Source organism: Phragmites australis, chromosome 11, assembly GCF_958298935.1.
Source record: "Phragmites australis chromosome 11, lpPhrAust1.1, whole genome shotgun sequence".
Classification (NCBI taxonomy): Eukaryota; Viridiplantae; Streptophyta; class Magnoliopsida; order Poales; family Poaceae; genus Phragmites; species Phragmites australis.
The window spans coordinates 2,790,983-2,818,049 of NC_084931.1; the positions used below are offsets into that span (position 1 = coordinate 2,790,983).

General features: G+C 43.2%; 1 protein-coding gene, 1 non-coding gene and 1 pseudogene across 2 annotated transcripts; 2 read left to right on the plus strand and 1 right to left on the minus strand.

Moving 5' to 3' along the window:
- The first annotated feature begins 1,644 nt into the window (after positions 1-1,644).
- Positions 1,645-9,224, plus strand: LOC133884324 (serine/threonine-protein phosphatase BSL1 homolog). Its single transcript, XM_062323681.1, has 21 exons — positions 1,645-1,999; positions 2,102-2,162; positions 2,524-2,602; positions 2,681-2,760; positions 2,871-2,965; positions 3,566-3,665; positions 4,245-4,314; positions 4,466-4,567; positions 4,792-4,873; positions 4,952-5,119; positions 5,429-5,612; positions 5,691-5,916; positions 6,412-6,582; positions 6,652-6,890; positions 7,072-7,156; positions 7,243-7,341; positions 7,419-7,618; positions 7,701-7,776; positions 7,931-8,066; positions 8,149-8,285; positions 8,546-9,224. Exons 1-21 carry the CDS (start codon positions 1,786-1,788, stop codon positions 8,627-8,629), a joined length of 2,688 nt encoding a protein of 895 aa, XP_062179665.1. The 5' UTR covers positions 1,645-1,785; the 3' UTR covers positions 8,630-9,224.
- Positions 9,225-17,178: 7,954 nt separating this feature from the next.
- Positions 17,179-17,252, minus strand: TRNAN-GUU (transfer RNA asparagine (anticodon GUU)). The gene has a single exon. It is a non-coding gene; the product is annotated as a tRNA-Asn (tRNA).
- Positions 17,253-22,649: 5,397 nt separating this feature from the next.
- Positions 22,650-24,446, plus strand: LOC133884244 (cyclin-L1-1-like; annotated as a pseudogene).
- Positions 24,447-27,067: the final 2,621 nt, after the last annotated feature.

Genomic DNA, 27,067 nt, shown 5'->3' on the forward strand with positions numbered 1-27,067 from the left:
GAACGAAATCAGCACACATACACAAAGGTAGGGAGACGAAATGAACAGACGCAACTCGTGAGTCCCTCCCTGCCTCGTCAACTTCTCAGCGACCACTCCTGCCGTGTAAATGCAAGTAACCCACAACCAACTAATTATGTGCGAGCTTGATATGAGGAAAGGAGAAGGGGTACAAGCATAGTTGGTGCAAAAAGGATTAAAAATTAGGACTACTATGTGAACGAGACTGTGGCTGACGTGCAAACACGTGGCGGACATTGAAACTTCCATGGATCCATGCAGAGTGACGAATACGCAATTGACGGTTGATTGAGTGTGTAGGGCAAAGTGCACATGCATGCATACTCGAAAACTAGTATTTACCTTAAGCAAAACATAGTGAACCAAGGAAAAACCTCATGAAATAAAATAAAAAAACTAGTCCACCATTGTTACTAGCTCGCTGCCACATCCTTATGACTTACTACCATCTTTTGATTACCACCACTATCAAGGTATTCTCTCATCCTAGGCCACCACAAACTTACCACTAGGGCCTGTACATGGTGGCTAGACCAAAACTAAATTCTTATGCGGATAAATGTTCTTAACATTATTAAATTTTTATAAAGCTCATTGAAAAAATTACTGATATAGGGCCTTTTGTGTGGGAAGCTATGATGTTGCTTGACACCACGGCTTGTACATAGATCCATCTTTACCACCGCATCAAACACACTATCTGCCACAAAACTCAATTTCACATCCTCTGGCTACATTAGTCACAAGTGATAAGAACAAGCTCACGTTCAAACCAGTCGAGAGACGTGCCACACCGATAAATGACTAATCCCAAGCCTTCATGGATAATGAGCATTGGAACCAACTAAATAATTGTCCATTTTTCACAAACTCCTCATTTCTTATGGTATTTTCCAATTTTGCATCAAACACACAACAATTAAATGAAATGGAATAGTTAGCCATTCAACCTTCAAAGTGGACCCTAATAGGCTTTATCCCATAATGCACCTTTGCATGCCTACTTTAAGTCCTAATGAGATTTATCATCGCCGATGAGTACTGACTAGAAGAGGTTTTGTTGTTGTGTAGATATGGAAAGTGTCCCAAAGACAAAACCTCTTTTAATCGTAAGAAAATAAAAAGGTAGAACTTTTTTGGAAGTGTGGAATTGCACTGCACCTATAAAAAAAGACAACTATAGAGGCCAGCCAGTAGTGCCTCACATCCTAGTTCCTACACGGTAGTGGCGGCTACCATTTACTCACCTCCGATATACTACATCTAATTTTATTTACTTGCCACCAATTTTTTTACCGTAACAAGGTCGAGCATGTATTTTTTTATGAAAAATTTATAATATTTAAATATAGAATACTAATAAAGTACATTTAATGACAAATTTAACGATATAAAATTATAAATATTTATAAAAATTTCATTGAAAAAATATAAAATCAAAATTGCTATAGGAAAAATTGATGCCAAGGGTCCCTATTGTTCTCCCCACTCCTGAGCTGTCGATGACAGAGACCCCATTGACTACCCCGACACCGACAGCCGCACTTACCCGCGTCCCCCCGACACCCAGGCCCACCACAATAACCCTCTCCCACCGCCACCCGGCCCCCACCGCAATCCCCACCCTACTGCCGTGCCCCTCGGCCGTCGTCTCCCCGTCCATTTCCGAATTCCAGCTGCGCTGCCCCCTCGGCTCCTTGGATCCCACGCTGCGGCGGCGGCTGAGGCTTAGGGTTTTGGGCCGCGGCAAGGAGGGAGGAGCGGATGGGGACGGCGGGGAAGGGCGCATGGGTGGTGCCGGCGCCAGCGTACAGGGAGGTGGAGGGGTGGGAGGGCGTGGGCGACGACGCGCCGGGGTTCAGGTGCGGCCACTCGCTCACCGTCGTCGCGCCCACCAAGGGGCACGGCCCGCGGCTCATCCTCTTCGGCGGCGCCACCGCCATCGAGACCGGCGCGTCCTCGGGCCTCCCAGGCATCAGTTCGGTGCTCCCGTCTTCGCACCAGCTAAGCTTTGAGTTTCGCCTTCTGGGTGTGTTGGCCTTGTGATCTGATGGTGGCGTTGTTTGGGTCTAAACTGAAGGGCTCGCGGGGGTGACGAACTCGGTGCACTCTTACGATGTCGAGAAGCGAAGGTGGGCAAGGTACGGGCCACTTCTAAGTGTAGATTTCATGCTGTTTCCTTCGTAGAAGATGGAAATTTAGCTCAATTTCGAGTTCTACTCTTATTTCGAAGCTTATTGGAGGACAATTTCGTAGGTTCTGTCATGTGTGGGTTGTGATAGTAGTGTGTTAATTATCGAGAACTCTCTATGTTATTTTTTATCCTGCTTGCAATTGCGTAGAATTGTACGCTTTCCATCCATTCGGTGCTCGTTGTTGTTTGCTTGTCTGGAATGCGGCCCTGTTGTAACAACTGAAGTGCTGTTACTTTGCTTAACATCATTTGTTGTTAAATGGACGAAATGGATTCAAATACTTGGGTTAAATTCTACATTTCTGCAGGTTACATCCCTCTGGAGAGCCTCCATCACCGAGGGCCGCGCATGCTGCAGCTGCTGTGGGCACCATGGTTGTTTTCCAGGTATTTGGAACTTGGGATATTTGAATACCGTTTTGGCGCCAAATTAGTTAAGTTGTGAGTGATGCAGTGTTGGTGTAGGGTGGGATTGGACCAGCAGGGCACTCCACGGACGATCTCTATGTCCTTGACCTCACAAACGACAAGTTTAGATGGCACAGGTTAGGTTGATGCCAAATATACTAGTTTTCTTTGTTTGTCGATGCGCTTTCCTTTTTGGCTTGATTGTCGGATTGCGATTTGATGTTTCCATTTCTATCACTTGATGCAGGGTCGTTGTTCAGGGGGCTGGGCCTGGTCCTCGCTATGGTCATTGCATGGATTTGGTAGTCCAGCGTTATCTTGTCACAGTTTCTGGAAATGATGGTTAGCTCTTACATGCAAAGCTTCCTTAAATATATTTCTGCAATAATTGCTATGGCATTGCGCCGTTTTATCCGACTAGTAACGCCTTTTCAACTCTTCTTTGTCTATTTTGTCATCGAAAGTACTTTAGAATGATCCAATGTTGTAAACTAAGACAACGGGTCTGCACCAAGCAGTGCTCTTTTATAGTGTTAACCGTTGCTGGTCAGTTACTGCTCTGCACAGTACGTAAATACACACATAATTTTCCCAACATAACAACAGTTTCGGACAAAATTGCACTAAGAAGGTCAAGTCGGCTATGGTAATTTCACGAGCACATGCTTAGTTTCTAAAAAAAGAAACATCAAGTAATTTTTCTTTAGAAGACAAGGCAATTTCTTAAAAAAATTGATACATGATGCTTCAGTATTATGGTTGTCAGTAATGAAACTATGTATTACTTGTTATTCATGATTATAGTTCAGCCAAGTGGTGTTACTCTGTTATCTACTTTACTTATCAAGTGGCCTGAAGTCCTGAACCATTCTAAGATGTCCTGTGAGATGCTTATTTCTTGCTTCTCAAGGGCTTGAGGTCGTGACACACCTTCTGGTACAGGAAAGCGGGTCCTGTCAGATGCTTGGGCTTTGGACACAGCACAAAAACCATATAGGTGGCAGAAACTTAACCCTGAAGGCGATAGACCTTCAGCGAGGATGTAAGTTGATTCATGAACTGCTGAGAGATGAATGATGAATTCCATATTCTTTGTCCCGAATATTAACTTATTTTATTTTCTTATCTTGGAATTTTTGTTGCCCTTTTGCCACTTCTTCTGAGTCTATCCGACCACATCGTTAGTTGATTTGACAGAACGAGAATACGAGATCCCACCAGAGGATAGTTATTGCATTTTTTTGGGATTTAGTTTGTGCAAACTGCAAACTTCTTTACCTTCCAGCCCTACTCCCTTTTGGAGATTGTTGAGTCTTTGTTGGACTTACTTTCTAACTGTATAGATGAACCCTCTACAAGAAAAGGAAGGAAAGAAAACTTTATAGGCGAGGCAATGTGATACTTATTTTTCTCTAAAAGAATTGTATGGTACTTTTCAAGGAAAGTCACATCTGCACTTAATAGATGCCGTGGAGCATATGCAGAATGCAATACGTAATTGCAACATTCTTTAAATGTGACATTAGAATGGTACTTTGGTTATATTAGGCATCGCGACTGCATTGTATTTCTTATGTTTGTATATGTATGCGATGTCTTACTTGTAGCTAAATCACTATAGGTACGCTACTGCTAGTGCACGCTCTGATGGCATGCTTTTACTTTGTGGTGGAAGGGATGCTTCTGGAACGGTACACTCCCCTGCTTTCATTACTTTTTGGTAGATCTGAAAGATTGTATTCTTTAGCCTATTTTATTTGTATAAGTATGCCATGTCTTACCAGTTTTCTTAATTTTATATCTGTTGATTTTAATTTGATGATAATTGCAATGTATTTGCAGCCACTTTCTGATGCTTATGGACTACTAATGCATACAAATGGCCAGTGGGAGTGGACTCTAGCTCCAGGGATATCTCCATCTCCAAGATATCAGCATGCAGCTGTAAGCTACCTGTATCATATGTGCATGCTGAATTATTTATTTTGTTTATTTATTATCACAAATCACGTCCATCTGATTTGCATGATTTGCTCCTGATAGAACCGTTGATCTCAACAACATATTTGTTTGTTCTTGAAAATGCTGCCTTTCTTATTGCTCTAGTTTGTTCACATGAGTTTGGCATGTTAGTTTGCTCTGCTTCTCCTGATGGTCTTAAGCTCTAGGTTTTTGTTGGTGCTCGGTTGCATGTTACTGGAGGTGTCCTTAGAGGAGGGAGAGCTATTGAAGGAGAGGGTGCAATAGCAGGTAAGCTTATCTTTTGCTCCTTCTACTTTCAGATACATCTATTTATCATTGATCTGACCAAACCTCACTTTTCTGAAGTCCTGGACACCGCTGCTGGAGTTTGGCTGGATAGAAATGGCATTGTGACTTCTCGCACTTTAAAGTCATCTAATGAGCATGATGCTTCTTCGGATCTACTTCGTCGCTGTCGTCATGCAGCCGCCTCTGTTGGTTCTCAGATATACATTTATGGCGGACTGAGGGGAGGTAACTGTTAATTGATATCCTTTTTAGTGCTTCTCTGCCTTGTTTTGTTTTGGTTCATCTGGAAATCAGAAAACCTTTTTCAATTTACAACATGGCAATTATTGTGTGATCTGTAGTTTCCTTTTGTTGTCACTTGTCAGTAGATGACATTACCGTACTGATGTTTGTTTTTCGATGGAGTGGCTTGTCACTTCGATGTGTTTAGTGTAGGCAGCCCACGCATATTCAGATGATCGGATTCATGAATTGATTGATGATTGATTTACCATATTGTCACTACTAAATCTAATAAACATTCTTTTCCGACAGATATCCTCCTAGATGATTTCCTTGTTGCCGAAAATGCACCTTTCCAATCAGAAATTACTTCATCTATGTACAATGCTGATAGAGTCCCGAGGGCAGAAAATCAAAATAGAAATCATAACTTTAATTCAGATTCTCCTGTCCAGCAATCTACAAATAACAGACAAGCGACAGCTCCTGGTTTCAGGTTTGTGACTCATCATCTTCAGTGCTTGTAGAGTTTTTGTGTTCTTGCGAAAGCTAAATAAGTTCACATCATTTTCAGTGTGGACACGAAGTCAATTGACATGTTGACAAAGGCTTCAGCTGCCGAAGCTGAAGCTGTTAGTGCTGCATGGCGAGCTGCTAAAGAAGCATCTGCAGCATCTTCAGAAGACAGTCTTTCAGAGGGAATAGGATCTGAGTCCCCACTGAGTGAAACTTCACCAATGCCTGAAGATTTAGAAGAAGGGGGCTCCCTAGAACCAGATGTGAAACTACATTCTAGAGCAGTATGTATTTTGATTAAAATTCTTTCCATTTCCGTTCTTAAATTGAATATTAACAGAAGCATCCTCACAAAATTAGTTGGGGGTGAAGATGAATACTTTCCTTAGCATTTGAAGGCAATTATCCAATGGCTGTAAAGCTTGTGATTCTACCTGCAAAATTTTGCCTGGAGTGATTCACTAACTTTGTCAGTACAAATTGCTTTGATTATAATAGAAAATTACCAAGGAGAAAATAATTCAATCCTATATTGTAGTATTGTGGCCTCTGTAATCTACTAAGCTTCTATTCCCTCTGCTAATGTCCTCCCTATTTAATTGTCATGTCGGACTTCTTCTATCAATTGTAGGCTTTAACAATATCTTGATTGAGATTTCATGGTTGACTGTTTTACCTAAAGGTTTCTGTTTGATTTCCTTGCAAACACAGCTGTTTTTCTTCATTCAAGCTGCATGTATTATTTAGTGATCCTGAACTCTTGATATTCAATTTTGAAGGTTGTAGTTGCTAAAGAAGCAGTAGGAGATTTAGGATGTTTGGTCCGACAGCTTTCTCTAGATCAATTTGAGAATGAAAGCAGACGAATGCACCCTTCAAGTAATGACCAATCATATCCAGGCAGGAGAGCTTTAAATAGACAAAGGTCCCCACAAGGTTTGCATAAGAAGGTATGTTCCATATTTAATTTCTCTGGGATTGTGGGAGGAACTGTATTTTCTTACTTTATTTTGTTACAGGTTATTTCGTTCTTACTTAAGCCAAGGAACTGGAGAGCGCCTGCTGATAGGACCTTTTTCCTTGACTCTTACGAAGTTGGCGAGCTATGCTATGCTGCTGAGCAGATTTTTATGCAAGAACCAACTGTTTTACAATTAAAAGCACCAATTAAAGTATTCGGTGATCTTCATGGGCAGTTTGGGGACCTAATGCGCCTTTTTGATGAATATGGTTTTCCATCGACTGCTGGTGACATAACGTAAGTAGCTTCTAAACTTCTATTTCCCTTTTCAATGCACAGTTGAAACTAGAGTGAACTAAAATCTATGAAATAATCTGCACATTAATTTTTTTTTATTGTGTACTGTCTTCATGTTCTGCGATACACTTTGAACTCATGTGCTTTTTGTTATGAACACATTTCGTTTTCCCTTTTTTAGGTATATTGACTATCTCTTCTTGGGAGACTATGTTGACCGAGGCCAGCACAGCTTGGAAACAATAACTTTGCTTCTTGCTCTTAAAGTGAGCGCTACCAATATTTGGCACCTGAAGTGTCTTTGCTGTTGCTTCAACAAACTTTGTATCTGATCCTTTGAGAAAAATTGCAGATAGAGTACCCTGAAAACGTGCACTTGATTAGGGGAAATCATGAGGCTGCTGACATCAATGCTCTGTTTGGTTTCCGCCTTGAATGCATTGAAAGAATGGTAGTTATGACAATGTTCCATATATTTGTCTGACTTAAAATATTGGATGCATTTTTTGAATTAATCCTTTTATGTAGGGTGAAAGTGATGGTATATGGGCTTGGACGAGATTCAATCAACTTTTTAATTATCTCCCGCTTGCGGCCATGATAGAAAAGAAAATCATTTGCATGCATGGTGGCATTGGAAGGTCAATAAACACCTTGGAGCAAATCGAGAAACTTGAAAGGCCTATCACAATGGATGTTGGGTCCATTATCCTCATGGACCTTTTATGGTACTTGGTGGCCCCTTTTTTGGTCTTCTTTAACATTCATTTATAACATGATTGATGATACTTTTTTCTTGTATAAATGCAGGTCTGATCCTACAGAGAATGATAGTGTAGAGGGTTTGAGACCAAACGCACGAGGACCAGGCTTGGTAACATTTGGGGTATGACCGTGTGATGATTCTGTTGCTGTAGAATTCTTGATATTTTCATCAAATATTATGCTTTTTGTTCCCTTTTTTACGGCTGTCTCTTCCTTTTCATATCAATATTACCACTGGCTCTGTTGTTTAAACGTGTTTCCTATTAAATTTGCAGCCTGATCGAGTGACAGAGTTCTGTAAGCGAAACAAATTGCAATTGATCATAAGAGCCCATGAGTGTGTTATGGATGGGTTTGAGCGTTTTGCTCATGGACAATTGATCACTTTATTTTCAGCAACTAATTATTGTGGTATATATCTTGCACCCGCTTACTCAGGTTTAATTTTATGTGCAACAGTTCTTTTTTTCCCCTGAGATCTTTCATGCACCAGGTACTGCAAACAATGCTGGGGCCATACTTGTGGTTGGCAGGGGATTAGTCATTGTACCGAAATTAATTCATCCGCTACCACCACCTGTTAATTCGCCTGAGTCCTCCCCTGAGCGGGGGGATGCCACATGGATGCAGGTCAGAATCAATCCTTTTCAATTTTTTACTTCTTTTGGTGAGGAAAGGGGGGATCGACTTCACTGCAATTAAGAATATTTGAGTAACAGTAGGCTGTAGGCTCTTAGTTGATGGAAACTAAGGTTGAATATGAATTAGTTTTCTTTACTCTGTCACAGTTCTTACTGTGCATAAATTGTAAAGACTAATTCTTCTGTCATCTGTCGTGCAATTAATAATAGGTTAACTTACAGTTGTCTTGGAATTCTGATTCTCTGTAGGAACTTAACATTCAACGGCCACCTACTCCAACCAGAGGGCGGCCACAAGCTGCCGGTGATAGGAATTCTCTTGCTTATATATGATACATGACAACCGCCTCAAGCTTATGGATCTGTTGTTTGTAATCAGAAATTTCTTTCCAGTTTCAAGGTACATATGTTATACCTCAGAAGAACAATCAACCGACAAGGCATTATGGATGCATTTGTGAAAAGTTCCCTGGTAGTCCATAGCCATGCATGGGTGTGACTTCAGCTCCCCACTGGGAGGCAACATGATAGCATTTCAGATCACAAGCGACATTATATGCTTCCCAATCTGATTCGGACTCTCTCTGCTCCATTTTTTTGGGAGGGAAGAATGCAGTACTCATGCACCATAGCCAAGTCTGGTGTAACTTGCAATCATAGGTCACCTATAACTGTAGTGTACATGGTTAGACCGTTGTTCATTCTGACTTTCAGAGTAAGAAGGCTTGCAATGTTTGTATACCATGCCGCAGCGTAGGACGCTGTATACTATACCAGTTACCAGATTCTGAGTTAGATTGCCCGCAGGGATTTGAGGCTTTTCATTTGCTCTTTTGCGGAGCTTGAATGTTTCTAAGTGAACTGTCTTGTGAATTATTGAATTTATTTATAGGTTTCTGCGCAATAATTATGTTGTGCTTAAGTTCAATTACTGCTTCGACTCAAATGAAAGGAGAGTATGTTTGGTATAAATAGCCGTAAGTTGTCTTCAAAAACAGTTCCAGTTGCTCTACAAAGGTTATTACGGCCTTGTTTCATTGTTTGGGAGAGATCTTATGTGCCCTCAAAAGCAGCCCCCCCCCACCCGAAAAGCATCGTCTTGTTTTTCCTCCACCCTCCCCCTTGTTAGATAGCTTTTGACTCACTGAGAAGTGGGGTTAGGTCGTCTCTCGTATATATTTTAAAAATTTATCCTATAATATTACTATAATATTTTTTAATACTATTACATCATTTTTTTTTAATCTTCAACAGCTATCTTACTTTTTTACTTTTTATTATTCTTCTTTTCTCTTTAAGCCCATAATCCTCCTCTGTAAACAGTGATGAGAGAAGAAGTGAGGGGTAGTAAATTTCCTATTGCTGAATCATTGTTATGCTCCAGCAAACCACTTCTACTAGAAGGTAATACGGGTGGCAGAAGCGGCATATGCGCCTGCTACCGTGATATGGCATGCTTTTGGGGCTCTGCTGGAGCTAGCCTAAAGGAGGGTTTCTACTTCTCCAATAGAGGAAAACAGTAGAGAAACACACCCTAAGTCCCTACCAGGGTCCAAATCGTCAAGTCGAGTTGCTACTGGAGCGAGTTGTTGACCAAATAGTTGTGACTCTACTTTTGTCGGCATTATAGTAGATCATGCGTATTGGTATTCTAACACAAGTCGGGCTCCGCAAAAATGATCACTTTTATGCACATGAAATCCCACTTCTGTTGGGAAGCGGCTCATGGTGGAACAGTAGATTCATGGGAGTACAATTATCGATTAGACTTGAAGTCGAGAACCAACCTACACGTGTGGGTCTGTCAATAGCACACGTAAGTGATTTCAATAGCGAATCTCGTGTACATATGGCTTGCCGGTGTATTGTGTTGAAAGTAATTTACGATGTAAAGTAGGCAATTGGCAAATGGATTGAAAGTAGTGTGTATTTTTATTGATGAATGTTCACATATATACACATGATGAATATATATACATGATGAATAGATAGCTGTTTGGGAGATATTCCTTTAGAACGGTTGTCTATTCGCTAAGGGACATGTCAACTACTGTTGGTTAATGATCGTTTGCTTTTGATCATTTATGGAGTCTATTTAGAAAACTTCCATGAAATGATTGTCCTACCATGTAGGAAATGAAGTATATCTGTGATCTTGCGTTGTGGGGATCCGATAAGTATCCAACATCAATGTATCCAATCATATTTGAATCTTGGTTTCTTTAAAATTGAAAGAATATACCAAGATCTTTGGTGCCTTGGAGATATTAAAAGATATTCTTGACTTCCGTCTAATGTCGTTTAGTTGGAGCAGCGCTATGTCTAGATAGTAAGTTCACTCAAATGCGATATCAGGCCTTGTGCAATTTACAAAATACATGAATGCTCTAATGACATTGTGATATGAAACCTCGGATCCAAGTATCTCTTCTCAATCTTCCTGTGGTCTAAATGATCTTTCTTCACGTCTAGAGATCGAACAACCATATGGGTTTTAGATGTATATGATTTGTCAATATTAAATTTCTCTAATATTTTGTAGATATAGATAGCTTGGTGTACCATAATTCCTGAGGGAATGTGCTCGAGTTGTAGACCCAAGCAAAATTTGGTTTTACCCAAATCCTTCATTTCAAATTCCGTTTTTAGATGATCACGTGCTTCATTGATATCTTGTGCATTGCCAATGATATTTAAGTCATCAACATACACTGAAATAAGACAAAAACCTATCAAATATTTCTTGATGAACACCCATAGACAATCATCATTATTGGAGTAACCCTTCTATAGAAGGAACTCACTAAGTCGGTTGACTGTTTTAAGCCATATAGTGACTTATTGAGCTTTACACAATATATGTTGCGATTTGCATTTGGATTTGGAATTTGGATTCCATCGGAAACCTTCATGTATATGTTCGAATCAAGTGACCCATATAGATATGCGATCACTACATACATCAACTGCATAGATAGATAATTTTGAAGTGCCAATGAGATAAGATATCGGAATGTGATTCCACTCATGGCTAAGGTCTCATTGAAATCAATGTCAAGTTTGCGTGAACCCTTGTGCTACACGCCTTGCTTTGTATCTCACCATCTCATTGTTCTCATTCTATTTTCGAACGAAAACCCATTTGAATTCCACAGGGAAGATATTTGGAGTTGTATGTATTACTTTTCTGAATACATCTCTTTTTATGGGCGAAGCAATCTCTGCTTGGATTGCATCCTTCTATCGAGTCCAATCCGAGCGTTTTTCACACTTTGCCATGGTCTTTGGATCTGGATCATTTTGGAGGTTGTTTGCAATCGTTGTGGAAAAGTATGTGTCGGCAATAGTTTTTTGTCATATGATTCTTCAGAATCTAGATAGGTTGTGGAATCTCTTGTACCCTTGGTGACTGTTCGTGATTTCCTAATACGATTGAGTCAGTGTATTCCAATATCCCAGCATCATGAATTGAGTATACTATTGAGCTAGGTTGTGGATGTTGCCTATCCACTGGATGTATACTATCCATTGGGTGTCTGTCAACTTAAGGTTGACTTGCACTTATTGTTTCAGAGGGTTTCTTTCTTTGTTTCCTTTAGTGCTTGTGAGAAGTTGTATCCTACTGTGTGGCCGTACTTTTCCCCCTTTTATTTTGAATAGGGAGTTGAGTGATTTTATTTGGTACCTCCACTCTTTTAGGTACATTTTTAGGAGGATTATAGGATTTGGTAACACCTTTGTAGTCAGTAAATGTATATAGCACGTTATTTGTAATATGTTGCAAATTGATGATTTTCTAGACTTAGAGTTCAGATTCTTAAGTATGTGGAATCTAAGACAGAAATGCTTTGGACATTCCAATTGATTTCCTGTCATTCTTTCTAGTACTTAAAATCTATCTCTAATGCTAGGAAATGATCCTCATTGCACATACAGTCAGCATACCGGTCCATGTATAGATCCCATGTGAGGGGCTCGAGGTATTTAATGATCGATAGAGATTAATATCCCACGTAGATCCCCAATTTTCTATGTGGACCCATGAGTGTACGTCGCGGTGGTGAGATCGGTACGTATATAGCGTAACCAAATTTATGCAGAGGGGAAATGCTTGGTTGATTTCCACATACTAATTATACATGAGAAGTACTATGATATGTAGTAGGTCGCAATTGAATCAAATCATCAATGTGTAAAACTGCATGACCCCAACACAAGATTGGTAAATTGCAATTAGGGTCGTAATGCTTAATTCTCTTGATAAGTGATTCTGTCAAACCATTTTAAGTATGAACATATGGGACATAATACCGAACTTGAATTCATAGGCCATACAATAGTCATTGAAGTCATATGAGGTGAATTTTACAATATTGTCCATTCAAATTGATTGAATTTGATGTTCAGGATAATGTGCTCGTAATTTAATAATTTGAGCCATTTTTTTGGCAAATGCATGGTTTCGTGTGGACAAGAGACACGTGATACCATCGTGTAGATATATCTATAACAACCATGAAATACCTGAATGGTCTAGCTAATAGTTGGATAGGATCACATATATCGCCTTGAATGCGTTCAAAAAATTTGAGTGGTTCCACTTGAATTTTAAGGTAAGATAGCCTTAAAATTAGCCTTTTTAGCACAATTAGTGCACATAAAACCCAAAGATTATGGGAATTTAGCATCACTTAAATCATGACCAATGAAATTGCTAATAATTTTTTGCATCATCCATATACCGGGATGACCAAGGCGATCATGCTAAGTTTGGAATGCATTTTCATTCTAAAAAAATTACCTTGTATGTAACATTTGCTACGGATTTGATATATGTGTAGTACAATCCTAACAATAAAGAGAGAATTTTCTCAATTACTTGTTTGTTATATCCGTTATTTTTTTTTGTTAAGAGGAGACATTCCTATTTGTTGTCATCATAGATTTCAGTATGAAAACCATTCTGATGAATAGCTCTATAACTTAGTAAGGTACGAGTTAAATCGAGATATAATAGAGCATCATTGATTACGACTTGAGTATCCATAGGAAAAGTAATAATGGTATGACGTAAACCAACAATCACTGCATCGCATCCAACGATTGTCAAAACATTTTCTTACCTCTTAGTAAGAGTTTGAAAATATTTTGTTTCCCTAAGTATAGAATTTGTGGTGCAACGGTTCACAAGGCACATTTCCTCCTCTATCGGATTGACTCTCATAGAAATTTATATATAGAAATGAAGAATCTAATATAAAATTCTTTATCAGATATATAGAATACATATACACTTTATTTAGTATCATAAGTGCTAATACAATATTGTGACATACAACATATAATGATGACAACTTATTATTACAACTAATAGACGTAGAAAACATAATACCTTTAAGAAATAGGAGACAAAATAAGGTCTCCAAACATGTCATGCGAAGCAAATTCGACGATCATATTACTTGGTTCTTGTGAAACTTGTTGTGAACAACTAGTCTTCTTTGTGGTGTCAATTTGAAGATTGAAGTGTGCTTCATATATTTGTCCTTGAGCAGATTGGTTATGTCCCACAGATTGTAAATATAGATCAATTGAATGCCTTGGAGTGTAGCATTTCTTAGTGGTATGCTTGTAGCAGCCACACTTGCGATAAACATTAGATTTATCAAATTTATGTTTAGAAATGCATTTCCCCTTTTCCGGTGCATGTGGCTTCTGCTTCTTGTTGCATCTGCGTTTACCTTTAAAGTTTGTTAGTTGGCATCTAAAAGAGTCATCGAACTTATTGTTATTATGGACATTAGAATATACTTCAGGTAAAGGAGCATCGCTAATTGGATGCTGATAATGATTTCTTAGAAGGAGTTCATCATACTTTTTAGGTTAAAGTAATACATGTATTAAGTAAAAATAAACTTGGTATTCTTTTACACGATATTGTTACTATAAGATCATATTAGTGAGAAGCATAGTAGATAAAACTTTCTCTATCTTTTCCGTATCTGTAGTTTCCTTTCGCAAAAATGCAACTTGGAACATATTTTATGAACAACATGATTATAATCTCCGATGGATTTGAAATCCTGGATTTGAAGATATGTCCATTCATGACTTGCATTAGGCAAGATGATTGCTTTCTGCTGTTCAAATCTTGTTTTCAGAGCTAGCCATAGAGTGCTCTAATTTTCTTCCATTAAATACTCAGATTTGAGAATTGAATAGATATGATATCTTATTATGTATAATGCACCATATTTAATTTGATCTGGTAGCGGTGGATCTCCCTCTTAGGGAGGTTAGAGTGTCGCTACTATTTCGGGAGATGCAAGGTTGACCTTGACATCCATAGTCCATGTTGGATAGTTGTGACCATTGAGTGCGAGTGCATTGAACTCGTTTCAGGTCATCTTAACCTACATAGATTTAAATCATAGATTTTATTAATTTACTATAGGTAAAATAAGAATCATCATGGTAATGTTGTAATAATGATGCAAAATATGTAAAGTCAAGTTGAGACTTGAATTACACAGTGTAGATCTCAATTATGTAGTTAACACATTGAAGATAATCACCAAATGGTGTAAATCTCGTAGTAGTAAGAGGCATAATCTGACATTTGTCGGTAGATGCATATGTTTCTATTACCTTGTGTTATGCTAAATATAATATTTGGAAGAACATATTGAAGGTGGTCATTAAATCAAGACAATAAAATGTAGATAATATGCAAATATGCAGTAGATGTCATAGTTCAATTACCTTGTATTTCATAAATATTAAATTGAGGTAATCACTTAATTTGATTTTGCATTTTAATTTTACGTGAATTAAGCATTTTTAGGCATAAGAGCTCTTTGGGCTTAAGGTGAATTAGTATGTAATTTTGCAAGAAAATGATCTCAATTATAAAAATTAACACGGTCGTAAACAAAGTAATATGTTATAGGGATTGCATGAAGCAAACACATTGAATATTACATAATAATCCAGAAAAATAGGGTTTGGAATATGAAGTTACAACAGTAAACAACACAATATGCAATTACTGTAAACACCGAGGGGCCTAAAATGAAATTACTAGAGACAATACTATTTATTTGGACTATCTTGCAATTTATCATAAACCTAGGGATCAATTGCAAAATAGCCTTAGGCAGACACTAGGGGCCAAGACAATCTAGGTCGAGGCCCAAGCGGCCTTTGACCCATGTAGTCAAGCGTGGGGGGTGGTGTAGACCAGAGCAACTTGGGCCTAGGCCTTGGTAGCCTTTCGGCTGGCCCAGGTTTGGACCGGTGCGACGGTGAATAAAAATGGCTGGGGACGGTGGTTAGGGTTTCCCCCAGCCCTGGCTGCCACACCCGTTGTCTCGTGCCGCCACGTCGTGTAATCGACGTCGCTGTCGCGCCGCTCGCCACCACGTCATCGCGCCTTTGAGCTTCAAAGCAGTGTGTACTCCTCATCGAAGGAGAGGCAGTGGAGCTAGCACCGTTGGAGCTTCAAAGTGAAGGCCCATGGGTGCCGGGGACCAAGAGCTTGGGCGGAGGTCGGGACAACGGTTTGCCGTTGTAGTGACGAAGCGATGGGGGAGGCGACGTGACAGATTGGAGGGCGGAGCCATGGAGGGGGAGTCTGAGGTGTCAACGGCCTTGATTTGGTCATCGTGGTCGCCCGAGGTCTCGGTGACGTCAATGGAGTCTGTGGCTGCAGCAACGAAGAAGGGGGGAACCCCATGGCGAGCAGCCATGGTGCCTGTAGCCGGATCAGGTGCCGTCATCAAGGAGGTCGTCGGTGGAACGTCCCTGGTCACCAGCGTGGCACGGCCGGAGGCGGGTGCTCCGCTAATGATGCAGCGCACCACAATGGAGGTGATTTGGCTAGGGCGGCTCGGCCCTGGTTCCGTCGGGATGACTAGCACCAGTGTCTGGGATGGCAACTCCAAGGTGACATCGATGAAGATATTGACTTCCGGTGGCTGTAGGTCGGCATTGCTCGAGGTCGGGCTATAGGAGAATGGCGCATAGATAGATGACTTCCGGTGAATTGAACAAAGACCGATAGCATGCGGAGGCGACCTTGGGTTGACACCGTGTGTGTTGGCCGTGGCCGGAGTGCTGCTAAGGCTGGCACCAAGCGTGTCGACCCGAGGGCGACGAAGTGAGCGAGGACCACGACAAGTGAAGAAGCGACGGCTGTGACCCTGGGAAGCATGGTGACGACGACCACGACCTGAGGCATTGTGAAGATGACGACGGTGGCCTATGAAGGTGTTCGGGAGGCGACGTCTCGCATGGTGCAGAACGCGGAGAAGAGCAGATGCCAAGTTCACCAAGGGTAAGTTCCAAGCATCCTGGTTCTCACCTCTCGATGATCTTCTCTGGTTCTTGATTGATGGAGGCCTTCGTGCCTCCTAATCTTCTTTCCGATCACTCAGTGAAGAGCGTGCAAATAACATATTGAAAGTAAATTGTGATGTAAAGTAGGTAATTGACAAATCGATTCAAAATAGTGTGTATTCTCATTGATGAATGTTCACATACATACATAATGAATAGATGTCCGTTCGGGAGACATCCTGAACGGTTGCCTATTCGCTAAGAGACATGACAACTGTTGTTGGTTAATGATAGGTTACTTTTGATCATTTGGTTTCTAATGTATTGTATGAGTCTCTTTATAATTCTAAAGAAAAAATATATTCCCCGTTACAGGTACGTGTCCACTAAAATTAATCGTGTGGTGTTTCTCGTGAGATGATTCTCGGGGTACTGGTTTTGTATTAAACTAAGAAAACACAAAAAGAACCAATAGAAGCTGCAGGGAGAATCCAAAGCACGTGCAAGAAAGGTTTCAAAAATCTAAACACGAAAACAAGTAAAATCGCTAGAAGGAGGGCTCGAACCTCCGACCTTGTGGTTAACAGCCACACGCTCTAGCCAACTGAGCTATTCCAGCTTTTGTTCCGTCCCAATACATATAGGACTTTAGAAGTTATGTAAGCTTACACACGACGGCACTCCTCCGCAGCGCCATGCTCGAGGACGCCTTTCCTCGCTTGGCTCAAGTGTCTTCCTTCCAACCGAAGCGCGGCTGGGTAGCTTCGCTCACGCAGCTTCTTCTCCATCTGGACTGCCCACGATTGATCCAACGGTCACCTGCTCCTCCGATCAACACCGCCCATTGCTGAACAGGGACGGTCACAACCGTGCGTCAAACAGAAGCCATCATCTTCGCCAGCTACACCGGCGTGCGTGCACGTGACGTGAACGACTCCTCCGGCGACGGCGCCTGGGCCGCTGCCGTCCGGCGTGGCACACAGAACCTTGCCGCCTAGAGGCGGTGGTGCCACGGTGTGAGCCCGGAGACGAACGCCGATGGATGGCGTCGCCGTGGCGAGGCAGAGGAGCAACCGGACCGAGCTGGGCCGGGCCGGCGCGCGGTGTCCACTGCCGCCGGACGAGGTCCTTCGAGCTTGAGGTGCAGTGCTGGCCGTCCGTCACCGGGACTCCGTCTTTTACCATCCGGAATTTCCAGTTCCAATTTTAAATTCGAAAACAGCAACAGAGTGAAACTCCAATACACCAGTAGGCAGTAACTAGCCGAGACTTCAACAAATGTAGCCAGATGTCTATTTAAATTTAAATAAAATCCTGTCGTTTTGAACCCAGCGAAAAACCCAAGCAATGAATCGCTGTTGATGAAGTGGACTATAGCAGGTTTCTTTTCGTTTGGAAACATGATCTAAGGTTTTCTATAGGTGATACTTGAATGACCAAATCCAAATGAACTCGAGTAACATAGCATGCGCTGTGAGGTTTGAATCGCTGCTTTGATCCCACGAGTAGCCAAAATTTTTGTACAGCAGTGGCTTCAAGCAAGTTATCTACCACATAAAACTCCCATTCATGGCTTCACATTTCCATGGCGTCCTGCGCCATACTCTGTAGATCCTCCTCAGTTAAGAGCGTCTTCTTGCCGCCGCTCCCTGTCTTGTCGTATGGCTGAGCCCTCCTCCGGAGAAACTATTGCGGATCAAGCGTTAGAACATCACTAAAACAAAATGCGACAAGTGACTGAACAAAGTTTTGTCAACACCGGTGAATCGAGGTGGCCAAAACGCTGACAAGTTGATGAAAGCGTGGCAAGTTGCATACAAGCGTGGGATAACCATGAAAGTTGTCTGAGGAAATTTCACGCACGTAGGGGGGAAATGAGTCATGGAAGTTGTGCATGTGTAGGTCTGGGGCCTGGAAGATAATAGCATTTGCAACATATTGCTTCACCAGCTAATTTGTTCTTTAAAGTAATTCAGGCTTCAAAGCGCTAGCCACGGAAAACAAAGTTGTGAAGCATACCTCACGAGCTATATGCAGGGTCATATCTGTGCTCAGGTTTAGGTGAGCGTCATGCAAGTGTGACAGTATCCACCCAGGCAATTTAGACCGCTTATCATGCCGACTGTATCTGCAAGTGAGAAATATACCAAGAAATTTAGCAAAGTCTGGGGTGCGGAGACATTTACCACATAATATAATGATAGCTGGGTGATCAACAAGGCATGTAAATGGGCAGAACAAGTGTCATTATGCATCATGGAAGTATCATAGCAAGTTTGATGGGATAAAGCAGTAAACATAAATGGCTTCAGATCCCAAGTAACTAAAACAAACCTACATGGCATTTTTATGGTTCATAACCAAAAATAATTAGAGTACGCTATATGTAAGGTCCATAGTATTAGAAATATAAAATCCTTATCAATTACGTATAAGTTAGTTTACTAGAGTCCTTATCATGTACTATATATGTACTCTATATATTGCTCCTAGAGGCTATTATTGAATACAAATTGCTATTCCTAACAAGATATCTATCCACCCATCAACTTCCTCCCCCGTCGGCTCTCCCTCCCTATCCTGTCTCGATCTATCTTGTAGATCGGTTTTGGTACTGTTCATCACAGACTAGATCCAGCTAATGCGTAGCTCCTCTGCCTCCTATGCCGTGCCACCCTAGCCTCATCCGCGCCCGGTTGATGTCCTCCTGCAGCGGCCCGTCGATCGCTCGTCCGCCCACCGTGCCCGCCTGGTTCCCCTCTGGATCTAGCCGCCCTTCCCTAGGCCGCTACGGATCTAGGTTTGTGACGTCCGTTTCGGCGCAGCCCAGCTCGATTCTCCTGCTCGCGAAGCCCAGCCCATCTCCCTCTCTCTCTGACAGCCGGGCCCCACCTGTCAGCAGCTTCTTCCGCGCTCGCGTCCGCTGCACCTCATCGTCCGAATTTGCCGAGTGCTGTTCCGCCGCGTCCGAACCCTCCCCGGCGCACCCGAGCCCGCCTTCAGCTTCGCCGAAGCACGGGGACCCTGTTTCGCCGCTGCATGAGCCTCCCCGCCGAGTGTCAGTAAGTTCCGCCGCCACCTCGCCGTCGACAGCCATAACCGCTGCATCCCGTGGCCAATTGATCATCGTTTCGGCACCGTAGGAACCTGTGGAAGCTTCCTCGCCCGCCAATTTCACTCCTCCGCTGCCGTAGCCGAGATCCCGTCGAGCTCCGACCTCCGCCGCTGACCACCGCAGAGACCTCTCCGACCGTCAAAAGACCTTCGGTGAGACTCCCCGCCTTCATCTCGTTCGATTGCGCCATTTTCCATCGCGTTTGGTAGACCGTAGCTCGTTTCCGCGCTTCACCGGCGATGCTCCGGCGAGACCCGAGGCGGCGCCGCCGTCTTTCTGTCGCCGGCGGCCATTAAACCTCCTAATCGCACTGAGTCGTCGGATCTCCCGCGTGCGGTTAATATTAGAAGCCTAGATACCCTTTCGATGACCAGTTAGATCGCGCCACGTGTGCACTTAATCCCAGTCAGCCACCCAGGCCACGTCAGCGTGCCACATAGACACTTTTGTCCTACGTAGGATCAGACGTTCGAGGAATTTGATCAACCCGCATTCGAAGGCAAGTGTCCTTGATCACTTTGACCCCATTGTAGGAAAGTGCAGCTTTTATTTTTCTAGATGCGCGCTTGTCTAATATGGAATCCTATGGTTAGGGTTTTACTAGATTTTGTTTGACTATCCTTGTCGCCGTTGACGAGTTATAGGAAATAAAGGGTAGATATGCTAGTGCTATTATGGTAGGGATAAAGGTTAATCTGCACTAATATTTATACAACCAGAATTTGGGCATGGTAATCTTGTAGTAACATGGTATAAGGATCCCAACTGGATGGTTAGTTTGAGGTGGTGCTGCACAGTAAGTCTGTGGTTGTTCCTATGAGGGATCCTAAGGACCGGTTTGTGAAGTCTGTTACCCGGCATAATAGCGCAACCACGAGACTTATATGTGTAAGGCCTGGCCAAATAATTAGATATCCTTTATATTATGTACGCACCAGTGGACGGTTAAGTAGCACAAGAGGGCCTTTGCAGTGGATGAAATCCCTGTTAGCGGTGAAACCTTAGTGGGTGCATACGGATTTAGAGGTGCTTTGTAAAGGACTTGTAGTGAGACATCGACTCTACACCTCAGAAGTGTAAAGCAAAACGGGAATCACGACTCGTGGGTAAAGTGTGCAAACTCTGCAGAGTGTAAAACTGATCGATCAGCCGTGCTCATGGTTAAGAGCGGGCTTGAACTTCTTCATAATTAGTGAGGATCTTGAATGGTTGATTTTTGGGTAGTGGAACCCCGATGAGTTGGTAGTCGAATATGGGATATCTGGTGAGTCTGGTAGTCGGATTCTGGAATCCGATGAGTTGTCTCCTTTAATATTGGAGTCATCACATAGTAAATAGGTTGCTATGTCTTTTGAGTCCTAGATTAGTTTGGTATAGTTGCAGTCAGCCTGAGTCAAGTTTTTCCTTATCTTAAAGCCTATATGTCATGTTTTCCCACACTACGCTTGCCTTCTTCCAACATCTTGATGCTGCTCAGAAGGCAAAGTTTTCGAAGACCTTTCGGATGATAGAGCTGAGTTCTAGGCGAAGGAAGACGTCGACCTGAAGACCATGTCATAGGCTGGCGCTCTCCTGTACAACGCTTGTGGATGGATAAAAGACCGCTGCCGCTGGAAGATGTCTTAGTATTTTCTTCAAGACATGCGAGTCCTTTTGTAGTGAATATTATCGTTATTTATGGACACTGTTATGTTATCACTTATCATAGCCGTACGACGCAAGATTAGCTAGAAATGGTCGATATTAAGGACATATCTCCGTTAAAAACTAGTTTTGGAAAAATCTTTCACTCAGCCGGTGTCGTTTCTGCTCTCCCTTCTATTGCCTTTATTTATAAAATTTTTGTAAAATGGTTACTGACTACTCTCTCTTTCAAAATTTTAGATGGCCCGCACGAAGTAGACGCCCGACAAGCAGGTTGTTGGTTTCATTCATGCGAGAGCTCCCTTAGAGGCTACTTGGGCATTTTAGTCATCCGCGGAGTTTCATTCTTCTGGACTACAGGCGGGGAAGTTACCTCGCAAGCTCTGTATGATCCTCAAGGGCCTAGGCTATCAGGAGACCCCAGTTTACAAAGGGATCCGGACACCACTCAGCAACCACGGCTACGCCTGGATGGTGGAGATAACCATCTTCGAGAAGAACCCGGATGACGACGGAAGCAAGGTGCCCAGGATCCACTCAGCCGTCGCCCCGAGAGAGACCTTTCACGGCTGGGATCGACGACGCAACTCGCCAGACACTATCAGACCTCTGTGACGAGTACCACGGCGTCCTTCAGACTACGTCGTACCACTGCTATCCACAGCGTGCGAGTGGTAGCTTGGATGTCACATTTGCCCCCCACCAACAGGGAGGATGACGACAGACTGGTGGAGCAGGTTCACTTTACCGACACCTTGACACAGGAGCTAGACGGAGCCCTTGACGAGCTACACGACATGCACCTGTGGCTCGCCGAGGCAGAGGAGAGGGTTCGCGCCCTTCAGGCGATGATGACGGACGATTCAGAAGATGAACCAGAGGAGAGACCTGATCCAGAGTTGCCCCACTCTCCCTTCTGCAAGAAGCTCCGCCTTGAAGCTGCTCTACAAGTTGCACCACAGGATCTTTCAGAGGGTGGTGATAGTTCCTAAGTTAGCAATTCTCCTAATAGTGGCTTAGCGTCGTCTAGAGTCGTTTGTTTTGTTTTGATCTCGATGTTTTGATTTCTGAGTGTTAGGATTGCTTTATGTGTGTTGATGTAATGTGAAAGTTTATCTTTCGCAATTGTATCCGTCCTCAATCTATGAATCAGCTTTTGAGTTTTTTTGTTATGCTTCATTTGTCTTTGCCCTGTTCTAGGAGATTAGGCACGAGAACAGAACAATGATAAATGAAGTATAACGAAGAACTAAAAACTGATTCATAAATTGAGGAAGGATACAACTGCGATCTACGGAGGCCGGAGGGGAATGAGACATGATCTACACGGCGATCGGCAACTTCTACCCGACGGCGGAGCAGCTCCGTGAGTCCCCGTCCCGCCGCGACGGCGTCGGCGAGCCCACCGAGGCCCGCCTCCGCGCCTACGGCTGCGAGCTCGTCCAGGAGGGCCGGCATCCTCCTCCGACTGTATCTTCAATTCCACCCGTTTTCTTGAATTCCTTGTTGTCCTAGTTAGTTGTCTGGTCGGTAAACGTGGGATCTTGCTTGCATTCCTCGACTCGTCGAAGGCAGCAGGCGGTGATGAGCACGGGGCAGGTCTTGCTGCACCGGTTTTACTGCAAGGAGTCGCTTGTTCGCTTCAGCGTTAAGGCAAGAAGGATCTCCATTTCTCTGATTGCTCTCTGAGTTGGTAGTTTGAGATTGCCAGGTTTGGTTGGGGGATGAAGCAATTTGGTTGTGCAATTGACCAATTGTGGTTGCAGAGAGTTGCTGCGGCATGCGTTTGGTTGTCAGGGAAGTTGGAGGAGAGTCCGAGGGGGTTGGAGCAGATCATCCTTGTCTTACATAGGATGGAATGCAGGAGGGAGAGCATCCCGGTGCACCACTTGGATGCATCCTCCATGGTCAGTGCGCTTGTAGCTAGAACTTGAGTTCTTGATTTATAATGCTAGATAGGGGGGAAGTTGCTGCAATGGCTTATACATTTTGATTGGGCTCTCTGAGCTGGGTTTTAGCTACGGTTCGGCGATTGCAGGACAGTTTATTCAGGAGCTGACAGTCTAGTGTTCATCGCAGGAAGAATTGATTAAAGATCTCATAAGGATAGAGAGCTGTATCTTGAAGGAAATGGGGTTTATTTGCCATGTTGAACACCCTCATAAATTCATCCCCAGTTATGCCGATGTACTTGGCTCGCCGGAGCTGATGCAAGTAGCTTGGAACCTTGCCAATTACAGGTAATCTGTCAGTATGCTTCCATGGAATAATTTTGCTATTCATTATTCTGCGCCTCATATTGGAATTCAGTTATTTTTTCTTGGCACTCAGTAATCCATTGTTTCCTGTAATTCTTTGGCGGCGTGGAATGACTGTCACGCTGGATTGATAGTGGGGATCGCTTGGCGCCTTCTGTGATAGATATAGTGTCATAAATCGTAATGTGCTTTGCACGCTCGGGTAGACATTGGTTGGTTATTATATATTGAATTTATTTTTGTGCTGTTCTCCCATTTTTGTGGAACATCAATTTCTGAAATCTTCGTACTGTCAACAACTGCCAGATCCTTTCTTGCGACAGTAAAATGTTCCTTTGTTTGTCATGGAGTTAGTCCCTTTTCTGCTTCATACCGTGCATCAGATTATACACCTCCGAATTGCATTTTTCATGTGGCATTTCAATTACATCCTGTGGAACTATTTTACATCTTTACTAACCTTTTTCGCATCGAATGTCTTCTTTGGCCAGCTTGCGTACAACTGTGTGTGTGAGATTTAAAGCCGAAGTAGTAGCATGTGGAGTTATATACGCCGCAGCTAGGAGACTACAAGTTCCCCTCCCTGAAGATCCACCTCGGTGGACACTCTTTGGCGCTGATGAAGCAGGGATTCAAGAAGTCTGTAGCGCTCTTGCTCACATTTACAGCCTTCCCAAGGCACACTATATCTCAGTTTATAGAGGCAATGCCTCGTCTGCGGTTCGGAGGACATGAATTCAAGTACGCCGTGAAGATTTTCTGATGCCAAATCGAATTTTCTTCTGTTTGAATTTCAGTTACTCAGTTTTCTGAAACCACAAAATGTATCATATGTCTGAAATTAGCATTCTCTTGCATACTGAAAACAGGGATAATACATTGTCACTCTTCATGCGGTGCAATTATATCTCCTCCACCATCATACTTCCGCCAGTTGATTGTCAGAACCCTGATTTTTCTTTCCCTTCTCCTCTCTCTTTCTCTCTCTTCTTCCTCTCTCTTCCTTCTCTCCCTTCCCCTCCCCGTGACCCCGCCGCCTGCCAGTGCCGCGCCGCTCCTACCATCGCGTCACCGCACTAGCAGACCTCACGCTCCGCGCTGTCGCCTCACCCCCCGCGCCCGCCCGTCGCCGGCCCTATATAAGGTGAACAGTACGCTAACTCCTCTTCTCTCCAAACACCTGCATCTCTCTCCCTCCGAGCACCCCGCCGCCTCCCTCCCGAGCAACACCGTCGCCGGTGAGCCCCCCCGGCCTTCTTCCCTCTCTCCCTCTCCTTCCCCTCCCCCGATGGACGTACCTGGCCTCCCGTCGCCGGCCGCCGCCCTCCCGATGCCGAGCCGCCGCCTTCCCGTCGCTGGCCGCCGCCCTCATCACCTGCCAGCCAGATCCGGCCGGCGAGGCCCGCCACCGGTCGTCGCCCCTCCCTCTCTCTCGCCCCTCTCGTTCTCTCCGCACCCGAGCCGGTCGGCTCCTCTCCTCTCTCTCTCTCTCTTTTATCCCTCTCTCTCCTGCGGCTGATAGCTGGCCCCGCCAAGCCGAGCCGCCCACTAAGCCGAGCCGCCGCCATAAACCAAGCCGAGCCGTCTTAATTTTTGCTAATTGTTTAGTCATTTTTTAACCGTTTGATCTATCGTATGCTCCTTTGTCGTTGTTGCGATTATTAGAGGAAGGAGCATTCAAGAAAGACCCCGAGGATCCGGAGTTTGAAGAAGGAGCAGACGAGGACTTCAACGAAGGCAAGCCCTATAACCGTTGATCATATTGATACTATATTTTCAAATACAACCCGTAGAGCCGTTGTTTCAAACAATAGGAGTATGCATGATTAAGTTAATAGTTTTAAAGAAATGCTAGAATAGTTATGACCTAGTTTGTTTATGCCATACCTTGCTATTGTTACCTTTATTTCGTGGAAACCTTAGAAGTTTACAATATCAACTATAATGATTGTTTGGATGAATGCTTGCTTACTAGCATGCTTAGGGTTGCTTTACTCAAAAGAAAGAACTAGATTATTTACATATATTAATCATGCATTTTCGAAAAATGTGAAGTGATATGTGCTTGGTACGTGTGCGTGTAAAACTTGTGTTCTTGGGGAAAACTCTAGAGTAGTGTTGATGAGGGTGAGTAAGGTACCTTACAAAGGTGAGAACTATCTTGGGGCAAGATTCGCCTTTGTGGTGTTTTTGCTGGGAGACTTTTGCCTCGGTCGAATAAGGACCAGTTCGCTATGACATCTTACCTTGTATTCACTCGTACAACCACATGGCCTAAATGAGCAGGACTTAACCTAACCCCTTCGACTTAGTTCGGTACCCACCCAGAGACCGGTAGTGGCAATAGGGACCAGGAGAAGACTTGGGTGGTAGTAGCCCAATGTCCGACTGGTGATATTGTTAAGGCTATGTCAAAGCCTTGGGATTGCTAAGTGGTCCTTCCCGTGGATCCTCTAAGGCCACTGGTATCTTAGTGCCCCATAAGTGGATATTGTGACTACGTTGTGAGGTCGTTGCGTCTCGTTATGGCAGCTCCATCAGTTGCTAAGGTGGGAGCTTGCGCATATCTTGTGGGTAAAGTGTACAACCTCTGCAGAGTGTTCAATCTATCCGGATAGCCATGTCCTCGGTCAAGAACATGCTATGATTTGGTCACAATGATTAGCTTTTTAGCGTGAGTATCTTCTTGGTGTGTGAGTGGGCAGTGTGCCCGTGTTTTCGAAAAGAAAGGTTTTGGTTTTGAGCCCTAAGCCTCCTAGACTATGTGTCTGCTGGCGAAAGACTTGTAGGAGCTGGCGGGATGGAAGTATCTCCCCTAGGGCCGTTAACCCTCATAAGCTCAACTTACGTATTCGCTTCAGAAATGCTTTTATTAAAGGTAGTCTTTGCAAAATGAACCTTGCATCAACAAAACTAGCTTTCTGCAAAATCTAAAAGACTCTACAGCCTTATCCTTAACTTATCCATAAGCATCTAATATTTCCACTTGAGGTAGGACTTGCTGAGTACCTTATGTACTCATACTTGCTAATTGTGGATCTAGAGACCGACTTCGTTGAAAAGGAAGATGAAGAATAGAGAAGCTGATTTCGTCTGTATTCAAGCTGTCTGTAGGGCATGGGTCGCTTTTACGTCGTTTTTGTTGTGCTGTGAGGATTTGTTAATTTATGCCTACGGATCTTGTTGTAATGAATTTTGTATTGTATCTTATTATCGTACTTAATCGATGTATGTCTGCGATGTCTACTTCTGTTAGAATTCGTGTGTACCCGTTACTGATCCAGAGATTGGTATAAGCTACACGAGGTAATTCCAAAGGAAGGATCCGACATTGATCTTGTTGTAATCAAAAGCTATGTCTTTCCAAGCTTGGTTCTGTTCTTGCTGCATGCTGCTTCGGATCGCCGCGACTACTAC